General features: G+C 48.0%; 1 protein-coding gene across 3 annotated transcripts in view; it reads right to left on the bottom strand.

Annotated features, from left to right (window-relative positions):
* Positions 1–25,812, bottom strand: part of fgd1 (FYVE, RhoGEF and PH domain containing 1) — a 165,195-nt gene that overhangs the window by 66,325 nt on the left and 73,058 nt on the right. For all 3 annotated transcript variants that reach the window (XM_082962286.1, XM_082962284.1, XM_082962285.1), the window contains exon 2: positions 294–590. In XM_082962286.1, the coding sequence (XP_082818412.1) occupies positions 294–590 (297 nt within the window). The remainder of the gene's footprint in view (positions 1–293; positions 591–25,812) is intronic.

The raw sequence follows: 25,812 nt of genomic DNA, 5'->3' as shown, positions 1-25,812 counted from the left end.
TATCATTGACTCAGTACTGGTACTCTGTGTATATACCCATGTTATCATTGACTCAGTACTGGTACTCTGTGTATATAGCCATGTTATCATTGACTCAGTACTGGTACTCTGTGTATAGGACCATGTTATTGTTACTCATTGTGTATTTATTATTACGTTATTTTACTTTTCTATTATTTCTCTATTTTCTTTCTCTCTTCATTGTTGGGAACGATCTGTAACTAAGCATTTCACTGTTAGTCCACACCTCTCGTTTACCAAGCACGTGACAAATAACATTTGATTTGATTTACCTTGTGGTTTAGGCCCAGGTAAGGGAGGGCGTGGCTTGAGGGCGGTGTAGGGCACTTCTTGAGGAGTTCCACTCTCATTGTCTCCTCTGTTACAGCCGTGTCCAGTTGGGTGCAGCAGGGCCCCGGGGGCTTGCAGACCCAGTGGCCCGGAGGTTTGAGGGCCGGGGTCTGAGCTTAGGCGAGGGGTCTCTGTCTGGGTGTCTGAGTCGTCGTCGTGGGCCCCAAGGCATGCACCGTGAGCACCAGGCTCCAGGGATAGGCTCTTAGTCATCAGCCGAGGACTGGAGGAGGACGGGCCTGGGGGAGATGATAGGTAGACAAGTTATAGAGTATACAGTATTATACTTAGTACTGAAGGTCACTGAGTGGGTCACTGAGAGAGAGAAACATCGTCAAGACAATCAATCAAATGTATTAATAAACCACTTTTTACATGAGCAGTGCTTCCTTCTACAGAAACTCAGCCTAAAACCCCAAACAGCAAGCAATGAAGATGTAGAAGCACGGTGGCTAGGGCAAAACTCCCTAGAAAGGCAGGAACCTAGGAAGAAACCTAGAGAGGAACCAGGGTCAGAGGAACCAGGACATCAGTTACATAAACACATACATATACATTATAGAGTATTTAATTACTGGACTGGACGAGGACGGGCCTGAGGGAGAGAGGGAGAGAAGTAGGGACCAGGGCCGTCACCAGAGTTTCATAACATTCGGGGCTCAGTCCTGAAGACCAGGGGCTGAGGGGTTTGTGGGTCCGTGATGAAAAAAAAACGTTCTAAAATAATTTCCTGCAATTCTACGCCATTTTACATGACTAGAGGCATTTGAATAATGTTTTTTTTATACCACACAAATTATCAAAATGACAAGCTACTCTGACATTTAAATACCGAGATCAATAAAACGAATGACCCATGTCTTAAATGCAACCAATAGCATAGGCCAATGAAAAGAGTGGATACACAGATCTCAGGCTTACAAAATGAGGACATTTATAGTCCACCAACTTTCCAGTGGCAATTCAAACAGATTCACCTATTCGAATAGATTCACCTATTCAAACAGATTCACCTACTCAAACAGATTCACCTATTCGAATAGAGTCACCTATTCAAACAGATTCACCTATTCAAACAGATTCACCTATTCGAATAGAGTCACCTATTCAAACATATTCACCTATTCGAATAGATTCACCTATTCAAACAGATTCACCTACTCAAACAGATTCACCTATTCAAACAGATTCACCTTTTCAAATAGATTCACCTATTCAAACAGATTCACCTTTTCAAATAGATTCACCTATTCAAACAGATTCCCCTATTCAAACAGATTCACCTATTCAAACAGATTCACCTATTCGAACAGATTCACCTTTTCAAACAGATTCACCTATTCAAACAGTTGGCTCCCCAGTTGGCTCCCCAGTTGGCTGCCCAGTTGGCTGCCCAGTTAGCTGCCCAGTTGGCTGCCCAGTTGGCTGCCCAGTTAGCTGCCCAGTTAGCTCCCCAGTTAGCTGCCCAGTTAGCTCCCCAGTTAGCTGCCCAGTTGGCTGCCCAGTTAGCTCCCCAGTTGGCTGCCCAGTTAGCTGCCCAGTTAGCTGCCCAGTTGGCTGCCCAGTTAGCTGCCCAGTTAGCTGCCCAGTTAGCTGCCCAGTTGGCTGCCCAGTTGGCTCCCCAGTTAGCTGCCCAGTTAGCTGCCCAGTTGGCTGCCCAGTTGGCTCCCCAGTTAGCTGCCCAGTTAGCTCCCCAGTTGGCTCCCCAGTTAGCTGCCCAGTTAGCTGCCCAGTTAGCTCCCCAGTTGGCTCCCCAGTTAGCTGCCCAGTTAGCTGCCCAGTTAGCTGCCCAGTTAGCTGCCCAGTTGGCTCCCCAGTTAGCTGCCCAGTTGGCTGCCCAGTTAGCTGCCCAGTTAGCTGCCCAGTTAGCTCCCCAGTTGGCTCCCCAGTTAGCTGCCCAGTTAGCTGCCCAGTTGGCTCCCCAGTTGGCTCCCCAGTTAGCTGCCCAGTTAGCTGCCCAGTTGGCTCCCCAGTTGGCTCCCCAGTTAGCTGCCCAGTTAGCTGCCCAGTTGGCTGCCCAGTTGGCTCCCCAGTTAGCTGCCCAGTTGGTTGCCCAGTTGGCAGATTCCCAACTGTAGACTAGTCCTATACACTCATAATATGACAAAACACAATCAACAACGATTTCTTAAAATAAGCTATTGATCCTCTATGGCTAAATTATGCTGGTGTAGTATTTTCAATGATTACATTTATTTATAGAGAGGCTAAATTATATAATTTGTTTCAAATTATCTGCAGCACTTCTAGCACTCCTTCCTGTAGAGCTGTGTTTTCTTCCATGCGCTGTACTCAAAAGGCCAGATAATCAACACTTATTATTATATATTCAATGGATGGTGGTCAGTCAGCCCATATGAGGTTATTGTGTAAGTAGGCTTACCGTTACAATAATATTTAAAATAATCTATCATCAAGTAGCCTAGCCTGCAATTACAAGAATAGATTCAGTAAATCAATGTAGCCAATAGTGGTTTCAGCTATATTGTTATTGAAACGATGTACAAATGTGTATTCGCATCAATAGGCTAAGTGACTGAAATGCATCAGAAAAGTATTGGAAAGCTCAGGAAAACATCAGGGAAGCTCATCGGCGCCAGGTAGCCTGGCGGGAAGGAGCTTTCAGTGGACGCGGTCGCCTCTGTCTTGAATACAAGCCATGTCTACTTATTTGCTACATTGACAGACTAATCTACAGTTTTATTAAAACATTATTACTTGACAAATTAAAGTTAAAATGATACGCCAACTCCCTACATCATTTTATTATGTTTTTTTTTTTTGCAGTAAGATTGTAGCTAGCTAGGGGTGGCAGGGTAGCCTAGTAGTTAGAGCATTGGGCCAGTAATCGAAAGGTTGCTGGATCGAATCCCCCGAGCTGACAAGGTAAAAAAAAATCTGTCGTTCTGCCTCTGAACAAGGCAGTTAACTCACTGTTCCTAGGCCGTCATTGTAAATAAGAATTTGTTCTTAACTGACTTGCCTTTGTTAAACAAAAGTTAAATTAAAAATGATATATTAAATAGGTACTTCCAAATACATTTCATAAATATTATAATACATTGATCCAGAAGTTTATTGGTTTTCTGATGCAGCTGGAAATCATTTAGTCACCTGTCAGTACACTTATAAAAAAATATTATATAAAACATTTAATGGTCCCGCTTTAAATTATGTTCAGCTTATAACAGCTTCATAAAGCATTCATGATGCCTTCATAAACACTACATAAATGTGTTACATCTATAATCGTATGTCATGCTTTATAAAGGGTTCATAAATGTGTTACATCTATAACCGCAAGTCATGCTTTATAAAGGGTTCATAAATGTGACGTAACCCACTATGTAGAATATGATAAAAACATGTGCTTTATAAAGGGTGAATCAAATCAAATCAAATCAAACGTATTTATATAGCCCTTCTTACATCAGCTGATATCTCAAAGTGCTTATACAGAAACCCAGCCTAAAACCCCCCAAACAGCAAGCAATGCAGGTGTAGAAGCACGGTGGCTAGGGAAAAACTCCCTAGAAAGGCCAAAACCTAGGAAGAAACCTAGAGAGGAACCAGGCTATGAGGGGGTGGCTAGTCCTCTTCTGGCTGTGCCGGGCGGAAGTGATGTCATGTTAGCCTCATTACACTTCATCTCACTTCCGCCCAAATGCACACCAGGTCTGGTGGACCAACGCCTCAAACTTGTCCTTCATTAGTTAGGGTTCGGTTTAAAAATCACATTTTAAGAAGATAAATTGTGGAAATGAGGCAGGCTTTAGCAATAATTATGACTTTGTGACTGTGGTAACCAGTGACGATGACAAATACTTTATTCAGTAAGATCACACCTATAGAACGTAATGGTTACTCCCCACTAAGGCAAACTTTGGATGGTTGATATCCCAGGCTTATTTGTACTGTGTGTTCAATAGCCCGGGGACGACGTTGCACCAAGAAACACTTTACCTTGATGAAAACCCCCAAACTAAAGACAATGAAAGTGCCCCTTTCTTTTTGAACCAAGTTACATGTTCCTCAGTACACAAACCCACACAACAACAACAACAACAACAAAGAGCCACGCCGCACAGTGCTGGGCCCAGTCAGGTCTTTGACACATTCACTCCCCCGCTGAAAGATCAGCCACAAAATATTGGCACCATTGTAACAGGTTGTAGTCAATAAGACGAGGGCAGCCAACAGAATACTTATTTCCCTCATTAAAATGCTAATGAATTTATAACATTTTTGACGTTTTTCTGGATTTTTTTTGTTGTTGTTGTTATTCTGTCTCTCACTGTTCAAATAAACCTACCATTAAAATTATAGACTGATCATTTCTTTGTCAGTGGGCAAACGTACAAAATCAGCAGGGGATCAAATACTTTTCTTCCCTCGCTGTAGGTACACAGTATGATTTATTAGAACACACACAGACTTCTGTTCTATTCTGGTTTATTTCTGTTGTCCAACTATTTATATCCTCATCATGACCAGATTGTCTTCTAACAAGATTTTTATTAAAAAACACATGGAAATGGGAGATATATTTTACCTCACTGGTTAGAGGACAACCTGCAGAAGACAGTCTGCTACATTTTGGAGTGATGCATTTAAATGTAGGGGTCGCTAAACAAAGGAACCACAACACTTATTTGTCATCACTCATTGATGTGTGTGTGTGTGTGTGTGTGTGTGTGTGTGTGTGTGTGTGTGTGTGTGTGTGTGTGTGTGTGTGTGTGTGTGTGTGTGTGTGTGTGTGTGTGTGTGTGTGTGTGTGTGTGTGTGTTTCTGCTCTTCTACCTTAATCATTAGCTTGTCTGCTAAGAAGACATAACTGAACACTACACGGTGAGGGCTGTGATGAAGAGATGAGCGACTCAAACTGCTACTGTGGTTTGTACCAAAGCATTGGGAATAGTACCAGTCAAAAGTTTGGACACACCTAATCCTCATTGGCTACCCGGACTATCTGCATTGTGTCCCGCCACCCATCACCCGCCAAACCCCTCTTTTTACGCTACTGCTACTCTCTGTTCATCATATATGCATAGTCACTTTAACCATATCTACATGTACATACTACCTCAATCAGCCTGACTAACCGGTGTCTGTATATAGCCTCTCTACTGCTACTCTCTGTTCATCATATATGTATAGAGCTCACGGATAGATCTGGTGTTGAATGGACAACGGAGGTTGAACATCAGCATGTACAATGCAAAAGTAAAAGAGAAAAGTGACATTGGGAAATATCTAATTAATACTACCTAGGTAAACAGAAGTTGGTATTTTCGTGGCAATGATGACTGTCATCTCATCAAACAGGTCCAGGGGGAAACTGTGTGGAACCTATTAAATGCCTTTAAATCAATTACAAAGAACAGTTAGCAACTCATTTAGACTGCCACCATGTTAGCTTTTTGCTCATGACCTATGATGACATTTTTGAATAAAACTGACTCACTCTTCCGTGTTCCGCAAAAACAAAGTGATGGATCAGCGACTGGAACGGCAGCGACAAGACTTTGATCGTTGCTATGAGCGATTTGAGCAGAAAATAATGAATTGGGGCTGGCAGAACGCGGAACTGTATGCAACAAGGCACTACAGTACCGTAATTTCCGGACTATTAAGCGCACCTGAATATAAGCCGCACCCACTGAATTACATTTTTTATTTTTTTATTTTGAACAAAGGTAAGCCGCACATGTCTATAAGCCGCAGGTGCCTACCAGTACATTGAAACAAATGAACTTTACACAGGCTTTAACGAAACACGGCTTGTAACAAAAATAAATAGGCTTTAACGAAACACGGCTTGTAACAAAAAATAAAAAATTAGCAGTAAGCTTTAGTTGTCTTTTTGAACTGAGTCAATTCCTCACGCTGCTGTTTCCAACGTCTTATCATCGACTCATTAAGACCAAGCTCCCGTGCAGCAGCTCTATTTCCTTTTCCAACAGCCAGATCAATCGCCTTCAACTTGAAAGCTGCATCATATGCATTTCTCCGTGTCTTTGCCATGATGAGGGTGACAAAATGACTACCGTAATCAGAATGATGGGAAGTTTGAGAGCGCTCGATTTAGTCTAAACAATTGTCACAACATCCACAGAAGGGGGCGCCTCTCCTCGGTCGAGCGGCGCTCGGCGGTCGTCGTCGCCGGCCTACTAGCTGCCACCGATCTGTGTTTCAGTGTCTATTAGTTATGTCTGGTTTTTGTTTGCACCTGTTTTGTGTTTTGTCATTAGTGGGGGGGTTATTTAGTCTGTCTGTGTTTAGCTAGGATTTTGTGCGGGATCGTTCGTTGTTACGTGTGGTGTTACTTTTATTATCTAGGCATTAGGGTTGCCGGGCTGCGCCCCGTCTGCCTTTTGAACGGAGCTTCTTTTTGTCCATTTTTCTGACTGTTATGCTCCCAGCCGTATGTGAAACTTACCCGTGGATTTATTAAATTAAGATTGTTCCAACGGACCTCAGTCTCCTGCGTTTGACTCACTCCTTAAACTGTTCATTCCGCCCAGTTAGCTGCCCAGTTAGCTGCCCAGTTAGCTGCCCAGTTGGCTGCCCAGTTGGCTGCCCAGTTGGCTCCCCAGTTAGCCGAATCCAACCGAACCCAGTACAAGCGGGATACGGATAATGGCTCCCAGGGAGTTCGATGGGACGGCCGCTGGGTGCAAGGGGTTTTTGCTCCAGTTGGACCTGTACCTGGCGACCGTCCGGCCCTCTCCCTCCGATGAAGAGAGGGTGAGTGTCCTCGTCTCGTGCCTCACGGGTAGAGCCCTGGAATGGGCCAACGCCGTCTGGGAGGGCCCAGACTCAGCAAAGGACAACTACCCAGAGTTCGCTCGCCGCTTCCGGGCGGTATTCGATCATCCCCCGGAGGGCAAGGCGGCGGGCGAGCGATTATTTCATCTGAGGCAGGAGACGAGGAGCGCTCAGGACTTTGCGCTGGAGTTTCGGACTCTAGCCGCCGGATCGGGGTGGAGTGAGCGGGCCCTGATTGACCACTACAGGTGTAGTCTACGTGAGGACGTCCGCCGGGAACTGGCTTGCCGGGACCATACCATCACTCTGGACCAGTTGATTGATTTGTCCATCAGGCTGGACAACCTGCTAACTGCCCGGGGACGTTCCGATCGGGGCCTATTCATTCCACCTCCCATCCCTCCTGCTCCAACGCCCATGGAGCTTGGAGGGACCGCTGCTAGGAGGACCGGAGGGGGGGGCCTCTCCTGCACCCACTGTGGCCGTAGAGGACACACTGCGGACCGGTGCTGGAGAGGTTCTCCCGGGAACTCAGAGGGCAGGCAGAGCACTCCATCGACCCCCCAGTGAGTCCGCACCAGTCTCACCCAGACCCCCCTGTCGACCACATGTATGTCTCTGTTTTCTTCCCTGGTTTTTCCCCTCACTCCCAGTATAAGGCACTAGTCGATTCAGGCGCAGCTGGGAGTTTCATGGACCGAAGTGTTGCTGATAAGTTAGGGATCCCCCTAGTTAAACTGGACAAACCCTTCCCCGTGCACGCGTTAGATAGTCGACCACTAGGGTCTGGCCAAGTGAGGGAGGAAACAGTGCCACTGGTCATGGTAACGCAGGGGGGTCATGAGGAACGTATCAGCCTGTTCCTTATTGATTCCCCGGCGTTTCCGGTGGTGCTGGGACTTCCCTGGCTAGCCTCTCACAATCCTCTGATTTCGTGGGGGCAGAGGGCTCTTAAGGGGTGGTCGAGGGAGTGCTCAGGTAGGTGTGTAGGAGTTTCCATCGGTGCAACCACGGTGGAGAGTCCAGACCAAGTCTCCACTGTACACATTCCCTCTGAATATGCCGATTTGGCTATCGCCTTCAGTAAAATGAAGGCGACTCAATTACCACCCCATCGACAAGGGGATTGTGTGATAAACCTCCAGGCTGGCGCGGCCCTTCTTAGAAGTCACGTGTATCCTCTGTCGCAGGAGGAGACAGTGGCAATGGAGACATACGCCACTGAATCCTTGAGACAGGGATACATTCGGCCATCTAAATCACCCGTCTCCTCGAGTTTCTTTTTTGTGAAGAAGAAGGGGGGAGGCCTGCGCCCGTGCATTGACTATAGAGGTCTAAATTCTATCACAGTGGGGTTCAGTTACCCACTACCTCTCATTGCTACGGCCGTGGAGTCATTTCACGGGGCGCGCTTTTTCACCAAATTAGATCTCAGGAGCGCTTATAACTTGCGTATCCGAGATGGAGACGAGTGGAAGACCGCATTTAGTACCACATCGGGCCATTATGAGTACCTCGTCATGCCATATGGGTTAAAGAATGCTCCCGCTGTCTTCCAATCCTTTGTGGACGAGGTTCTCAGGGACATGCTCGGGCAGGGGGTGGTGGTGTACATTGATGACATCTTGATCTACTCCGCCACTCGCGCCGCGCATGTGGCTCTGGTGCGTAAAGTGCTTGGGCGGCTGCTGGAGCATGACCTATACGTCAAGGCTGAGAAATGTGAGTTCTTCCAACAAGCCGTTTCTTTTCTGGGATATCGCATTTCCACCACAGGGGTGGTGATGGAAGATGACCGCGTTACGGCTGTGCGTAATTGGCCGACCCCTACCACTGTGAAGGAGGTGCAGCGGTTCTTGGGGTTCGCCAATTATTACCGGAGGTTTATCCGGGGTTTTGGCCAGGTGGCAGCTCCCATTACCTCACTGATGAAGGGGGGTCCGGTGCAATTGCGGTGGTCGGCAGAGGTGGACAGAGCCTTCCGTCGTCTGAAGGTTCTGTTTACCAACGCTCCGGTGCTGGCGCATCTGGATCCCTCTTTGCCATTCATAGTGGAGGTGGACGCGTCCGAGGCTGGGGTGGGAGCTGTGCTTTCGCAGCGTTCGGGCGCTCCTCCGAAGCTCCGCCCCTGCGCTTTCTTTTCTAAGAAGCTGAGCCCGGCGGAGCGCAACTATGATGTGGGGGACAGGGAGTTGTTAGCCGTGGTCAAGGCTTTGACAGTGTGGAGACATTGGCTTGAGGGGGCACGTCATCCTTTTCTCATCTGGACCGACCACCGTAACCTGGAGTACATCCGGGCAGCGAGGAGACTTAATCCTCGTCAAGCCAGGTGGGCCATGTTCTTTATGAGGTTTCAGTTCACCCTTTCGTACATCCCGGGTTCTCGGAACCGGAAGGCCGACGCACTGTCACGTCTCTACGACACAGAGGAGCGGACCATCGATCCCACTCCCATACTCCCTGCGTCCTGTCTGGTGGCGCCGGTGGTGTGGGAGGTGGATGCGGACATCGAGCAGGCGGGTCGGCTCGAACCCACTCCACCTCAATGTCCCGCGGGTCGGAAGTTCGTTCCGCTGGGTGTTCGCGATCGTTTGATCCGATGGGCCCATACTCTACCCTCCTCGGGTCACCCTGGGGTGGAACGGACAGTGCGAGGCCTGAGGGGGAAGTACTGGTGGCCCACCTTGGTAGAGGATGTAACACACTATGTCTCTTCCTGTTCGGTGTGCGCCCAGTGTAAGGCTCCTAGGCACCTGCCTCGAGGGAAATTACAGCCCCTCCCCGTTCCACAACGACCTTGGTCTCACCTCTCGGTGGATTTCCTTACGGATCTCCCGCCATCTCAGGGAAATACTACGATCCTGGTTGTTGTGGATCGGTTCTCGAAGTCCTGCCGTCTGATTCCGTTGCCCGGTCTTCCTACGGCCCTACAGACCGCGGAGGCCCTATTCACCCACGTCTTCCGGCACTACGGGGTGCCCGAGGATATCGTATCTGATCGGGGTCCCCAGTTCACGTCCAGGGTGTGGAGGTCGTTTATGGAGAGGCTGGGGGTCTCGGTCAGCTTCTTTTTGTCAATTTTTCTGACTGTTATGCTCCCAGCCGTATGTGAAACTTACCCGTGGATTTATTAAATTAAGATTGTTCCAACAGACCTCAGTCTCCTGCGTTTGACTCACTCCTTAAACTGTTCATTCTGCTCATGACAACAGTAAACAAAAAAGTTGTTTGACCTTAACCCGTTCGGCAATTTCATTGGTCTAATGAAAGCTTCATGCCGCCAAAAAACTGAGCACGTCACAGAATGTGTTTTTTTGGAGAAAAAAAAATTGAAAGCGGGAAAAATCCATATATTAGCCGCGTCATTGTTTAAGCCGCGGGGTTCAAAGCCTGGAAAAAATGTTGCGGCTTATAGTCCGGAATTTACGGTATATACATATGAAATTAGTAAAACAGTATGTAAACATTATTAAAGTGACTAGTGATTCCATGTCTATGTATATAGGGCAGCAGCGCCTAAGGTGCAGGGTTGAGTAACCAGGTGGAAGCCGGCTAGTGATGGCTGTTTAACAGTCTGATGGCCTTCAGATAGAAGCTGTTTTTCAGTCTCTCGGTTCCCAGCTTTGATGCACCTGTACTGACCTCGCCTTCTGAATGATAGCGGGGTGAACAGGCAGTGGTTCGGGTGGTTGTTGTCCTTGAGATCTTTTTGGCCTTCCTGTGAAATCGGGTGCTGTAGGTGTCCTGGAGGGCAGGTAGTTTGCCCCGGTAATGCATTGTGCAAACCGCAGCCACCTTCTGAAGAGCCCTGCGGTTGTGGGCGGAGCAGTTACCGTACCAGGCGGTGATACAGCCCCACAGGATGCTCTCAATTGTGCATCTGTAAAAGTTTGTCAGGGTTTTAGATGACAATCCAAATCTCTTCTGCCTCCTGAGGTTGAAGAGGCGCTGTTGCGCCTTCTTTGCCAATCTGTCTGTGTGGGTGGACCATTTCAGTTCGTCAGTGATGTGTACGCCAAGGAACTTAAAACTTTCCACTTTCACTGCTGTCCGTCCTGTCGATGTGGATAGGGGGGTGCTCCCTCTGCTGTTTCTTGAAGTCCCCGATCATCTCCTTTGTTTTGTTGACGTTGAGTGAGAGGTTATTTTCCTGACACCACACTCCCAGAGCCCTCACCTCCTCCTTGTAGGCTGTCTCGCCGTTGTTAGTAATCAAGCCTACTACTGTTGTGTCATCTGCAAACTTGATGATTGAGTTGGAGGCGTGCATGGCCACGCAGTCATGGGTGAACAGGGAGTACAGGAGGGGGCTGAGCACACACCCTTGTGGGGCCCCAGTGTTGAGGATCAGCGAAGTGGAGGTGTTGTTTCCTATCTTCACCACCATCCCGTCAGGAATTCCAGGACCCAGTTGCACAAGACGGGGTTTAGTCCCAGGGCCTAAAGCTTGATGATGAGCTTGGAGGGCACTATGGTGTTGAATACTGAGCTATAGTTATTGAACAGCATTCTTACATAAGTATTCCTCTTGTCCAGATGGGATTAGGGCAGTGTGCAGTGTGATGGCGATTGCATCATCTGTGGACCTATTGGGGGGGCGGTAAGCAAATTTAAATGGGTTGAGGGTGACAGGTAAGGTGGAAGTGATATGATCCTTGACTAGTCTCTCAAAGCACTTCATGATGACAGAAGTGAGTGCTACGGGGCGATAGTCATTAGTTCAGTTACCTTTGCATTCTTGGGAACAGGACCAATGGTGGTCATCTTGAAGGAAGTGGGGACAGCAGACTGGGATAGGGAGAGATTGAATATGTCCGTAAACACACCAGCCAGCTGGTCTGCGCATGCTCTGAGGACGCGGCTAGGGATGCCTTCTGGGCTGGCAGCCCTGCGAGGGTTAACACGTTTAAATGTCTTACTCTCGTCAGCCACAGACGAGAGCCCACAGCTTGTCCGGAAGCAAGACATTGAAGTCCGCGACGTTGCTGGTTTTCCTTTTGTAGTCCGTGATTGTCTGTAGACCCTGACACATACATCTTGTGTCTGAGCCGTTGAATTGCGACTCCACTTTGTCTCTATACTTATGTTTTGCCTGTTTGATTACCTTACAGAGGGAATGACTACTCTGTGTGTATTCTGCCACATTCCCAGTCACTTTTCCATGGTTGAACGCAGTGGTCCGCGCTTTCAGTTTTGTGTGAATGCTGCCATCTATCCATGGCTTCTGGTTAGGGTAAGTTTTAATAGTCACAGTGGGTACATCTCCTATACACTTCTTGATAAACTCAGTAACCGTCTCAGTGTACACGTCAATATTATTCTCGGAAGCTACCCGGGAACATATCCCAGTCCGCATGATTCCGATTGGTCAGACCAGTGTTGAATAGTCCTTAGCACGGGTACTTCCTGTTTGAGCTTCTGCCTATAGGAAGGGAGGAGAAAAATGCAGCCGTGGTCAGATTTGCCGAAAGGAGGGGACGGGGGAGGCTCTTGAATGCATCACAGAAGTTAGAGTAACAATGGTCGAGTGTTTTCCGAGCACGAGTACTACAGTCGATATGCTGACAGAATTAAGGTAGCCTTTTCCTCAAATTTGCTTTGTTAACCTGTTTAGGATAGGGGGCAGTATTTTCACGGCCGGATAAAAAATGTACCCGATTTAATCTGGTTATTACTCCTGCCCAGAAACTAGAATATGCATATAATTATTTTATTTGGATAAAAAAACACCCTAAAGTTTCTAAAACTGTTTGAATGGTGTCTGTGAGTATAACAGAACTCATATGGCAGGCCAAAACCTGAGAAGATTCCTTTCAGGATGTGCCCTCTCTGACCATTTCTTTGCCTTCTATAGCCTCTTTATGGAAAATAGAGGATCTCTGCTGTAACGTGACATTTTCTAAGGCTCCCATAGGCTCTCAGAAGGCGCCAGAACGGGGAATGATGACTCTGCAGTCCCTGGGCGAAAAACAGTAGGGGATTTGGAAAGTGGTCGATCTGAGAACAATGACACGGGTGCGACTGTGCATGTGACGACTCCATTTTACTTCTTTCAGTCTTTGAACGGATACAACGTCTCCCGGTCGGAATATTATCGCTATTTTACGAGAAAAATCGCATAAAAATTGATTTTAAACAGCGTTTGACATGCTTCGAAGTACGGTAATGGAATATTTTGAATTTTTTTGTCACGATACGCGCGTCACCCTTCGGATAGTGTCTTGAACGCAAGAACAGAACGCAGCTATTTGGATATAACTATGGATTATTTGGAACCAAAACAACATTGGGTGTTGAAGTAGAAGTCCTGGGAGTGCATTCTGACGAAGAACAGCAAAGGTAATCCAATTTTTCTTATAGTAAATCTGAGTTTGGTGAGTGCCAAACTTGGTGGGTGTCAAAATAGCTAGCCATGATGGCCGGGCTATCTACTCAGAATATTGCAAAATGTGCTTTCACCGAAAAGCTATTTTAAAATCGGACACCGCGATTGCATAAAGGAGGTCTGTATCTATAATTCTTAAAATAATTGTTATGGTTTTTGTGAACGTTTATCGAGAGTAATTTAGTAAATTCACCGTAAGTTTTCGGTGGGTATGCTAGTTCTGAACGTCACATGCTAATGTAAAAAGCTGGTTTTTAATATAAATATGACCTTGATTGAACAAAACATGCATGTATTGTATAACATAATGTCCTAGGAGTGTCATCTGATGAAGATCATCAAAGGTTAGTGCTGCATTTAGCTGTGGTTTTGGTTTTTGTGACATTATATGCTAGCTTGAAAAATAGGTGTGTGATTATTTCTGGCTGGGTACTCTCCTGACATAATCTAATGTTTTGTTTTCATTGTAAACACTCTATCATTGGATATTGGCGAGGCGTTCCGCTAGCGGCACATCTAGATGTAAGAGATTAAAATCCCCAGCTGCAATAAATGCAGCTTCAGGATATATGGTTTCCAGTTTGCATAAAGTCCAGTGAAGTTCCTTGAGGGCCGTTGTGGTATCGGCTTGAGGGAGGATATAGACGGCCGTGACAATAACCGAAGAGAATTCTCTTTAGAGATAATACGGTCAGCATTGGATTGTGAGGTATTCTAGGTCGGGTGAACAAAAGGACTTGAGTTGATGTATGTTGTTACAATTACACCACAAGTCATTAATCATGAAGCATACATCCCTGCCCTTCTTCTTCCAGGAGAGATATTTATTCCTGTCGGCGCGACAAACTGAGAATCCATGATGGCTGGACCGACAGTATATCCCGAGAGAGAGTCAGTGTCGTGTAAATTCTAACCACAAAGGAAGATTTGCAAACCATTATAAGATTATGGAGCGAGTAAACAAATCGCACAACAGGTGCAACAGTTAAGAGCAACAAAAGAGTTGGGTCTCAGCCTTTATAGGAAAATACAACCTCTTTGTCTATGAGGCAGTTTAGCAGGTGTGTGAGATCATGATGGGAATACAAACAAGTGATAACGGCAGTTTTTTTTTACTCCTTTCTGCTGAGAGAATTGTCGCTGCTGTTCAAGCTAATCTCTGTTCTCTTCATATCTCCACACGGCTGTGCCCTTGAAAGATACGAAAAGAACAGGATGGACCAAAAACAAGAGAGGAAAAACACTGGCTTCTTCTTACATGAGAAAAACAGACAGTGGACATGTACAGTCGTGGCCAAAAGTTTTGAGAAAGACACAAATATTAATTTTCACAAAGTTTGCTGTTTCAATGTCTTTAGATATTTTTGTCAGATGTTACTATGGAATACTCAAGTATAATTATAAGCATTTCATAAGTGTCAAAGGCTTTTATTGACAATTACATGAAGTTGATGCAAAGAGTCAATATTTGCAGTGTTGATCCTTCTTTTTCAAGACCTCTGCAATCTGCCCTGGCATGCTGTCAATTAACTTCTGGGCCACATCCTGACTGATGGTAGCCCATTCTTGCATAATCAATGCTTGGAGTTTGTCAGAATTTGTGAGTTTTTGTTTGTCCACCCGCCTCTTGAGGATTGACCACAAGTTCTCAATGGGATTAAGGTCTGGGGAGTTTCCTGGCCATGGACCCAAAATATCGATGTTTTGTTCCCCGAGCCACTTAGTTATCACTTTTGCCTTATGGCAAAGTGCTCCATCATGCTGGAAAAGGCATTGTTCGTCACCAAACTGTTCCTGGATGGTTGGGAGAAGTTGCTCTCGGAGGATGTGTTGGTACCATTCTTTATTCATGGCTGTGTTCTTAGGCAAAATTGTGAGTGAGCGAGCCCACTCCCTTGGCTGAGAAGCAACCCCACACATGAATGGTCTCAGGATGCTTTACTGTTGGCATGACACAGAACTGATGGTAGCGCTCACCTTGTCTTCTCCGGACAAGCTTTTTTCCGGATGCTCCAAACAATCGGAAAGGGGATTCATCAGAGAAAATGACTTTACCCCAGTCCTCAGCAGTCCAATCCCTGTACCTTTTGCAGAATATCAGTCTGTCCCTGATGTTTTTCCTAGAGAGAACTGGCTTCTTTGCTGCCCTTCTTGACACCAGGCCATCCTCCAAAAGTCTTCGCCTCACTGTGCGTGCAGATGCACTCACACCTGCCTGCTGCAAGTCCTGAGAAAGCTCTGTACTGGTGGTGCCCCGATCCCGCAGCTGAATCAACTTTAGGAAACGGTCCTGGTGCTTGCTGGACTTTCTTGGGAGCCCTGAAGCCTTCTTCACAATTTAACCGCTTTCCTTGAAGTTCTTGATGATCCGATAAATGGTTGATTTAGGTGCAATCTTACTGGCAGCAATATCCTTGCCTGTGAAGCCCTTTTTGTGCAAAGCAATGATGACGGAACGTGTTTCCTTGCAGGTAACCATGGTTGACAGAGGAAGAACAATGATTCCAAGCACCACCCTCCTTTTGAAGCTTTCAGTCTGTTATTCGAACTCAATCAGCATGACAGAGTGATCTCCAGCCTTGTCCTCGTCAACACTCACACCTGTGTTAACGAGTGAATCACTGATATGATGTCAGCTGGTCCTTTTGTGGCAGGGCTGAAATGCAGTGGAAATGTTTTTGGGGGGATTCAGTTCATTTGCATGGCAAAGAGGGACTTTGCAATTAATTGCAATTCATCTGATCACTCTTCATAGCATTCTGGAGTATATGCAAATTGCCATCATACAAACTGAGGCAACAGACTTTGTGAAAATGTATATTTGTGTAATTCTCAAAACTTTTGGCAACGACTGTACAGGTTCAAGGCTCACACAAACGATGTTCATAACAGAGTTTGTAATTTTGCCACAATACTAGATCGCTAGCTAGCTGGCTAGCAAAATCCACTGAGAAAGGGAAAATCTTGTTCGTAAAACTTTTCTTTAATAAAGGCCAGCACCAGTGGTAGAGTATATCAGCATTGTTTGGGCAACAGCTTGAGGAAAATGAAAATAACATACCTTTTAAAAAAAAAACTTTGTCTGAATGTATCTATCATTTCTACTCTGTCACAACTATCTCCTCCCTTACTTTTTCATTTGTTGTCATGCCAACAAAAGTGCATTGCAAGTGCACGCAGACTCAGTCTCAACCTTTAAGTCTTTACTGAAGACTTATCTCTTCAGTAGGTCCTATGATTAAGTATAGTCTGGCCCAGGAGTGTGAAGGTGAACGGAAAGGCTGGAGCAACGAACCGCCCTTGCTGTCTCTGCCTTGCCGGTTCCCCTCTTTCCACTGGGATTCTCTGCCTCTAACCCTTTTACAGGGGCTGAGTCACTGGCCTACTGGTGTTCTTCCATGCCGTCCATGGGAGGGGTGCGTCACTTGAGTGGGTTGAGTCACTGACGTGGTCTTCCTGTCTGGGTTGGCGCCCCCCCCTTGGGTTGTGCCATGGCGGAGATCGTTGTGGGCTATACTCGGCCTTGTCTTAGGACGGTAAGTTGGTGGTTGGAGACATCCCTCTAGTGGTGTGGGGGCTGTGCTTTGGCAAAGTGGGTGGGGTTATATCCTGCCTGTTTGGCCCTGTCCGGGGGTATCATCGGATGGGGCCACAGTGTCTTCTGATCCCTCCTGTCTCAGCCTCCAGTATTTATGCTGCAGTAGTTTATGTGTCGGGGGGCTAGGGTCAGTCTGTTACATCTGGAGTATTTCTCTTGTCTTATCCGGTGTCCTGTGTGTATTTAAATATGCTCTCTCTAATTCTCTCTTTCTCTCTTTCTGTCTTTCTCTCGGAGGACCTGAGCCCTAGGACCATGCCTCAGGACTACCTGGTATGATGACTCCTTGCTGTCCCCAGTCCACCTGGCCGTGCTGCTGCTCCAGTTTCAACTGTTCTGCCTGCGGCTATGGAACCCTGACCTGTTCACCGGACGTGCTTGTTGCACCCTCGACAAACTACTATGATTATTATTATTTGACCATGCTGGTCATTTATGAACATTTTAACATTTTAACATCTTGACCATGTTCTGTTATAATATCCACCCTGCACAGCCAGAAGAGGACTGGCCACCCCTCATAGCCTGGTTCTTCTCTAGGTTTCTTCCTAGGTTTTTGGCCTTTCTAGGGAGTTTTTCCTAGGGAGTTTTTCCTAGCCACCGTGCTTCTTTCACATGCTTTGCTTGCTGTTTGGGGTTTTAGGCTGGGTTTCTGTACAGCACTTTGAGAATATCAGCTGATGTACGAAGGGCTATATAAATACATTTGATTTGATTTGATATTCCCTTCCAAGAGCTCCCTGTATTCCCTTCCAAGAGCTCCCTGTATTCCCTTCCAAGTGCTCCCTGTATTCCCTTCCAAGAGCTCCCTGTATTCCATTCCAAGAGCTCCCTGTATTCCCTTCCTAGGGATCCCTGAATTCCATTCCAAGTGCTCCCTGAATTCCATTCCAAGTGCTCCCTGTATTCCCTTCCCAGAGCTCTCTGTATTCCATTCCAAGAGCTCCCTGTATTCCCTTCCAAGAGCTCCCTGTATTCCATTCCAAGAGCTCCCTGTATTCCATTCCAAGTGCTCCCTGTATTCCCTTCCAAGAGCTCCCTGTATTCCATTCCCAGTGCTCCCTGTATTCCATTCCAAGAGCTCCTGTCACGCCCTGACCATAGAGAGCCTTTTTATTCTCTATTTTGGTTAGGTCGGGGTGTGACTAGGGGGAGGTGTTTCTGGGATGGTATTGCGCCGTCGCAACCTTCGCTCTCTCTCTCCTGCTACTCTCTCCTCTTCCATCCTATCATCTCTTCCCTCTGCTCAATCCTTCTCCAACCAATCTCCTGATTCTGCCTCCTCAACCCTCCTCTCCTCCCTCTCTGCATCCTTTGACTCTCTATGTCCCCTATCCTCCCGGCCGGCTCGGTCCTCCCCTCCTGCTTCGTGGCTTGACGACTCACTGCGAGCTCACAGAACAGGGCTCCAGGCAGCCGAGCGGAAATGGAGGAAAACTCGCCTCCCTGCGGACCTGGCATCTTTTAACTCCCTCCTCTCTACATTTTCGTCCTCTGTTTCTGCTGCTAAAGCCACTTTCTACAACTCTAAATTCCAAGCATCTGCCTCTAACCCTAGGAAGCTCTTTGTCACCTTCTCCTCCCTCCTGAATCCTCCTCCCCCCTCCCTCCCTCTCTGCGGATGACTTCGTCAACCATTTTGCAAAGAAGGTCGACGACATCCGATCCTCATTTGTTAAGTCAAACGACACCGCTGGTCCTGCTCACATTGCCCTACCCTATGCTTTGACCTCTTTCTCCCCTCTCTCCAGATGAAATCTTGCGACTTGTGACGGCCGGCCGCCCAACAACCTGCCCGCTTGACCCTATCCCCTCCTCTCTTCTCCAGACCATTTCCGGAGACCTTCTCCCTTACCTCACCTCGCTCATCAACTCATCCCTGACCGCTGGCTACGTCCATTCCGTCTTCAAGAGAGCGAGAGTTGCACCGCTTCTCAAAAAACCTACACTCGATCCCTCCGATGTCAACAACTACAGACCAGTATCCCTTCTTTCCTTTCTCTCCAAAACTCTTGAGCGTGCCGTCCTTGGCCAGCTCTCTTGCTATCTCTCTCAGAATGACCTTCTTGATCCAAATCAGTCAGGTTTCAAGACTGGTCATTCAACTGAGACTGCTCTTCTCTGTGTCACGGAGGCTCTCCGCACTGCTAAAGCTAACTCTCTCTCCTCTGCTCTCATCCTTCTAGACCTATCTGCTGCCTTTGATACTGTGAACCATCAGATCCTCCTCTCCACCCTCTCCGAGTTGGGCATCGCCGGCGCTGCTCACTCTTGGATTGCGTCCCACCTGACAGGTCGCTCCTACCAGGTGGCGTGGCGAGAATCCGTCTCCGCACCACGTGCTCTCACCACTGGTGTCCCCCAGGGCTCAGTTCTAGGCCCTCTCCTATTCTCCCTATACACCAAGTCACTTGGCTCTGTCATATCCTCACATGGTCTCTCCTTTCATTGCTACACAGATGACACACAAATAATCTTCTCCTTTCCCCCTTCTGATAACCAGGTGGCGAATCGCATCTCTGCATGTCTGGCAGACATATCAGTGTGGATGACGGATCACCACCTCAAGCTGAACCTCGGCAAGACGGAGCTGCTCTTCCTCCCGGGGAAGGACTGTCCGTTACATGATCTCGCCATCACGGTTGACAACTCCATTGTGTCCTCCTCCCAGAGTGCTAAGAACCTTGACGTGACCCTGGACAACACCCTGTCGTTCTCCGCTAACATCAAGGCGGTGACCCGATCCTGTAGGTTCATGCTCTACAACATTCGCAGTGTACGACCCTGCATTACACAGGAAGCAGCGCAGGTCCTAATCCAGGCACTTGTCATCTCCCGTCTGGATTACTGCAACTCGCTGTTGGCGGGGCTCCCTGCCTGTGCCATTAAACCCCTACAACTCATCCAGAACGCCGCAGCCCGTCTGGTGTTCAACCTTCCCAAGTTCTCTCACATCACCCCGCTCCTCCGCACACTCCACTGGCTTCCAGTTGAAGCTCGCATCTGCTACAAGACCATGGTGCTTGCCTACGGAGCTGTGAGTGGAACGACACATCCGTACCTTCAGGCTCTGATCAGTCCCTACACCCAAACAAGGGCACTGCGTTCATCCACCTCTGGCCTGCTGGCCTCCCTACCTCTGCGGAAGCACAGTTTCCGCTCAGCCCAGTCAAAACTGTTCGCTGCTCTGGCACCCCAATGGTGGAACAAGCTCCCTCACGACGCCAGGACAGCGGAGTCAATCACCACCTTCCGGAGACACCTGAAACCCCACCTCTTTAAGGAATACCTGGGATGGGATGAAGTAATCCTTCTAACCCACCCCCCCCCCAAAAAAGATATAGATGTACTATTCTAAAGTGGTTGTTCCACTGGATATCATAAGGTGAATGCACCAATTTGTAAGTCGCTCTGGATAAGAGTGTCTGCTAAATGACGTAAATGTAAATGTAAATGTATGTTGGCCTGGTATGGTTCCCAATCAGAGGCAGCTGTTTACAATTGTCTCTGATTGGGGATCATATTTAGGCAGCCATTTCCCCACTGTGTTTTGTGGGATCTTGTTTTGAGTTAGTGCATGTAGCACCTCTGATGTTACGGTTAGTTGTTTGTTTTCTTTTGTTTTGTAAGTTTCATTAAATAAAATATGTGGAACTCAGAGCACGCGGCGCCTTGGTCCGTCTCTCCACACAACCGTGACAGAAGATCCCACCACAACAGGACCAAGCAGCGTGTCCAGGAGGAGAAGGCATGCTGGACTTGGGAGGAGATATTGGATGGGAAGGGATCCTGGACTTGGGAGTAAATCCTGGCAGGACAGGATCGCCTTCCTTGGCGGCAGACGCAAGGAGAGAAGGGAGGACAGCGACGACGGGGTTCGCGGCCACAAAGACAGCCCAAAAGACAGCTAGATTTTTTGGGGGGGGGAGAGAGGGGGGGCACACGGGGTTGTCGGCGGAGCCGAGGAATGAGCCAGAGACCGTCAGTGAGTCGAAGGAGGAACTCGATGAAAGATTCTGGAGAGAGGTGGTGGCGATGAGAGTGCTGCAGCATGGGCGTGCTGAGGAGCGTGACCCCAGTCCGGTGTCATCGGCACCGGTTTCACGCATCTGGCCTCCAGTGTGCCTCCCCAGTCCAGTACGTCCTGTGTCTCCTCCACGCACTCGCCCTGAAGTGTGTGTCACCGTTCCGGTACAATTTGTGCCGGTTCTACGCACCAGGTCTCCAGTGCGCCTCCACAGTCCAGTAAGTCCTGTGCCTGCTCCCCGCACTCGCCGTGCGAAGTGTGCCACTAGTACAGCCTGTGACATCACTGGTACAGCCTGTCACACCACTAGTACAACCTGTCACATCGCTAGTACAGCCTGTCACATCGCTAGTACAGCCTGTCACACCACTAGTACAGCCTGTCACATCACTAGTACAGCCTGTCACACCACTAGTACAGCCTGTCACACCACTAGTACAGCCTGTCACATCACTAGTACAGCCTGTCACACTACTAGTACAGCCTGTCACACCACTAGTACAGCCTGTCACACCACTGGTACAGCCTGTCACACCACTGGTACAGCCTGTCACACCACTAGTACAGCCTGTCACACCACTAGTACAGCCTGTCACACCACTAGTACACCACTAGTACAGCCTGTCACACCACTAGTACAGCCTGTCACATCACTAGTACAGCCTGTCACATCACTAGTACAGCCTGTCACACCACTAGTACAGCCTGTCACACCACTAGTACAGCCTGTCACATCACCAGTACAGCCTGTCACATCACTAGTACAGCCTGTCACATCACTAGTATAGCCTGTCACACCACTGGTACAGCCTGTCACATCACTAGTACAGCCTGTCACATCACTGGTACAGCCTGTCACACAACTAGTACAGCCTGTCACACCACTGGTACAGCCTGTCACACAACTAGTACAGCCTGTCACACCACTAGTACAGCCTGTCACATCACTAGTACAGCCTGTCACACAACTAGTACAGCCTGTCACTCCACTAGTACAGCCTGTCACACCACTAGTACAGCCTGTCACACCACTAGTACAGCCTGTCACATCACTAGTACAGCCTGTCACACAACTAGTACAGCCTGTCACTCCACTAGTACAGCCTGTCACATCACTAGTACAGCCTGTCACACCACTGGTACAGCCTGTCACATCACTAGTACAGCCTGTCACTCCACTAGTACAGCCTGTCACACCACTAGTACAGCCTGTCACACCACTAGTACAGCCTGTCACATCACTAGTACAGCCTGTCACATCACTAGTACAGCCTGTCACATCACCGGTACAGCCTGTCACATCACCAGTACAGCCTGTCACACCACTAGTACAGCCTGTCACACCACCAGTACAGCCTGTCACACCACTAGTACAGCCTGTCACACCACTAGTACAGCCTGTCACATCACTAGTACAGCCTGTCACATCACTGGTACAGCCTGTCACATCACCAGTACAGCCTGTCACACCACCAGTACAGCCTGTCACATCACCAGTACAGCCTGTCACATCACTACTACAGCCAATAATAACATGGACTGAGGTTCAATGGATTGATAAGACACTGACGTTGAGTATACTGTAAGACTGGCTATATGGAAATCATATCACACACAGCCACAAATTCACGCACGCATGTACACACACTCAGACCTACACACACACGCATACACACACACTCAGACCTACACACACACACATACACACACACTCAGACCTACACACACACACATACACACACACTCAGACCTACACACACACACATACACACACACTCAGACCTACACACACACACACACACAAGACACACACACACACACTCAGACCTACACACACACACTCAGACCTACACACACACACACACACACACACACACACACACACACACACACACACACACACACACACACACACACTCAGACCTACACACACACTCAGACCTACACACACACTCAGACCTACACACACTCAGACCTACACACACACTCAGACCTACACACACACACACACACACACACACACACACACACTCAGACCTACACACACTCAGACCTACACACACACACTCAGACCTACACACACACTCAGACCTACACACACACTCAGACCTACACACACACTCACACACACTCAGACCAACACACACTCAGACCTACACACACACGCAGACCTACACACACACACACACACACACACTCAGATCTACACACACTCAAACCTACACACACACGCAGACCTACACACACACTCAGACCTGCATGTACACACACACTCAGACCTACACACACACACACACACACTCAGACCTACACACACTCAGACCTACACACACACGCAGACCTACACACACACTCAGACCTACACACACACTCAGACCTGCATGTACACACACACTCAGACCTGCATGTACACACACACACACACAGACACACACACACACACACACACACACACACACACACACACACACACCAGACCAACCAACCACCCATACCACCTGATACCACCCGATACCAGCCTGATACCAACCCGATACCAACCTGATACCAACCTGATACCAACCTGATACCAACCTGATACCAACCTGATACCAACCTGATACCAACCCGATACCAACCCGATACCAACCTGATACCAACCCGATACCAGCCTGATACCAACCCGATACCAGCCTGATACCAACCCGATACCAACCTGATACCAACCTGATACCAGCCTGATACCAGCCCGATACCAACCTGATACCAACCCGATACCAACCCGATACCAGCCTGATACCAGCCCGATACCAACCTGATACCAACCTGATACCAGCCCGATACCAGCCTGATACCAACCTGATACCAACCTGATACCAACCTGATACCAACCTGATACCAACCTGATACCAACCTGATACCAACCTGATACCAACCCGATACCAACCTGATACCAACCCGATACCAACCTGATACCAACCCGATACCAACCTGATACCAACCCGATACCAGCCTGATACCAACCTGATACCAACCTGATACCAACCCGATACCAGCCTGATACCAACCCGATACCAACCTGATACCAACCTGATACCAACCTGATACCAACCTGATACCAGCCTGATACCAACCTGATACCAACCTGATACCAACCTGATACCAACCTGATACCAGCCTGATACCAGCCCGATACCAACCTGATACCAACCTGATACCAGCCTGATACCAACCTGATACCAACCTGATACCAACCTGATACCAACCTGATACCAACCTGATACCAACCTGATACCAACCTGATACCAGCCTGATACCAACCTGATACCAACCTGATACCAACCTGATACCAACCCGATACCAACCTGATACCAACCCGATACCAACCCGATACCAACCTGATACCAACCTGATACCAACCTGATACCAACCTGATACCAGCCTGATACCAACCTGATACCAACCTGATACCAACCTGATACCAACCTGATACCAGCCTGATACCAACCTGATACCAACCTGATACCAACCTGATACCAACCTGATACCAACCTGATACCAGCCTGATACCAACCTGATACCAACCTGATACCAACCTGATACCAGCCTGATACCAACCTGATACCAACCTGATACCAACCTGATACCAGCCTGATACCAACCCGATACCAACCTGATACCAACCTGATACCAACCCGATACCAACCTGATACCAACCTGATACCAACCTGATACCAACCTGATACCAACCCGATACCAGCCTGATACCAACCCGATACCAACCTGATACCAACCTGATACCAACCTGATACCAACCTGATACCAACCCGATACCAGCCTGATACCAACCTGATACCAACCTGATACCAGCCCGATACCAACCTGATACCAACCTGATACCAACCTGATACCAACCCGATACCAACCTGATACCAACCTGATACCAACCTGATACCAGCCTGATACCAACCTGATACCAACCTGATACCAACCTGATACCAACCTGATACCAACCTGATACCAACCTGATACCAACCTGATACCAACCTGATACCAACCTGATACCAACCTGATACCAACCTGATACCAACCCGATACCAACCTGATACCAACCTGATACCAGCCTGATACCAACCTGATACCAACCTGATACCAACCTGATACCAACCTGATACCAACCTGATACCAACCTGATACCAACCCGATACCAACCTGATACCAACCTGATACCAACCTGATACCAACCTGATACCAGCCTGATACCAACCTGATACCAGCCCGATACCAACCTGATACCAGCCTGATACCAACCTGATACCAACCCGATACCAACCTGATACCAACCTGATACCAACCCGATACCAACCTGATACCAACCTGATACCAACCTGATACCAGCCCGATACCAACCCGATACCAACCCGATACCAACCTGATACCAACCTGATACCAACCTGATACCAACCTGATACCAACCCGATACCAGCCTGATACCAACCTGATACCAACCCGATACCAACCTGATACCAACCCGATACCAACCCGATACCAACCTGATACCAACCTGATACCAACCCGATACCAACCTGATACCAGCCTGATACCAACCTGATACCAGCCTGATACCAGCCTGATACCAACCTGATACCAACCTGATACCAACCCGATACCAACCTGATACCAACCTGATACCAACCTGATACC

The sequence above is a fragment of the Salmo salar genome, chromosome 15 (genome assembly GCF_965601325.2).
Source record: "Salmo salar chromosome 15, fSalSal1, whole genome shotgun sequence".
Taxonomy (NCBI): domain Eukaryota; kingdom Metazoa; phylum Chordata; class Actinopteri; order Salmoniformes; family Salmonidae; genus Salmo; species Salmo salar.
This window is presented reverse-complemented; position numbering and strand designations above follow the sequence as displayed.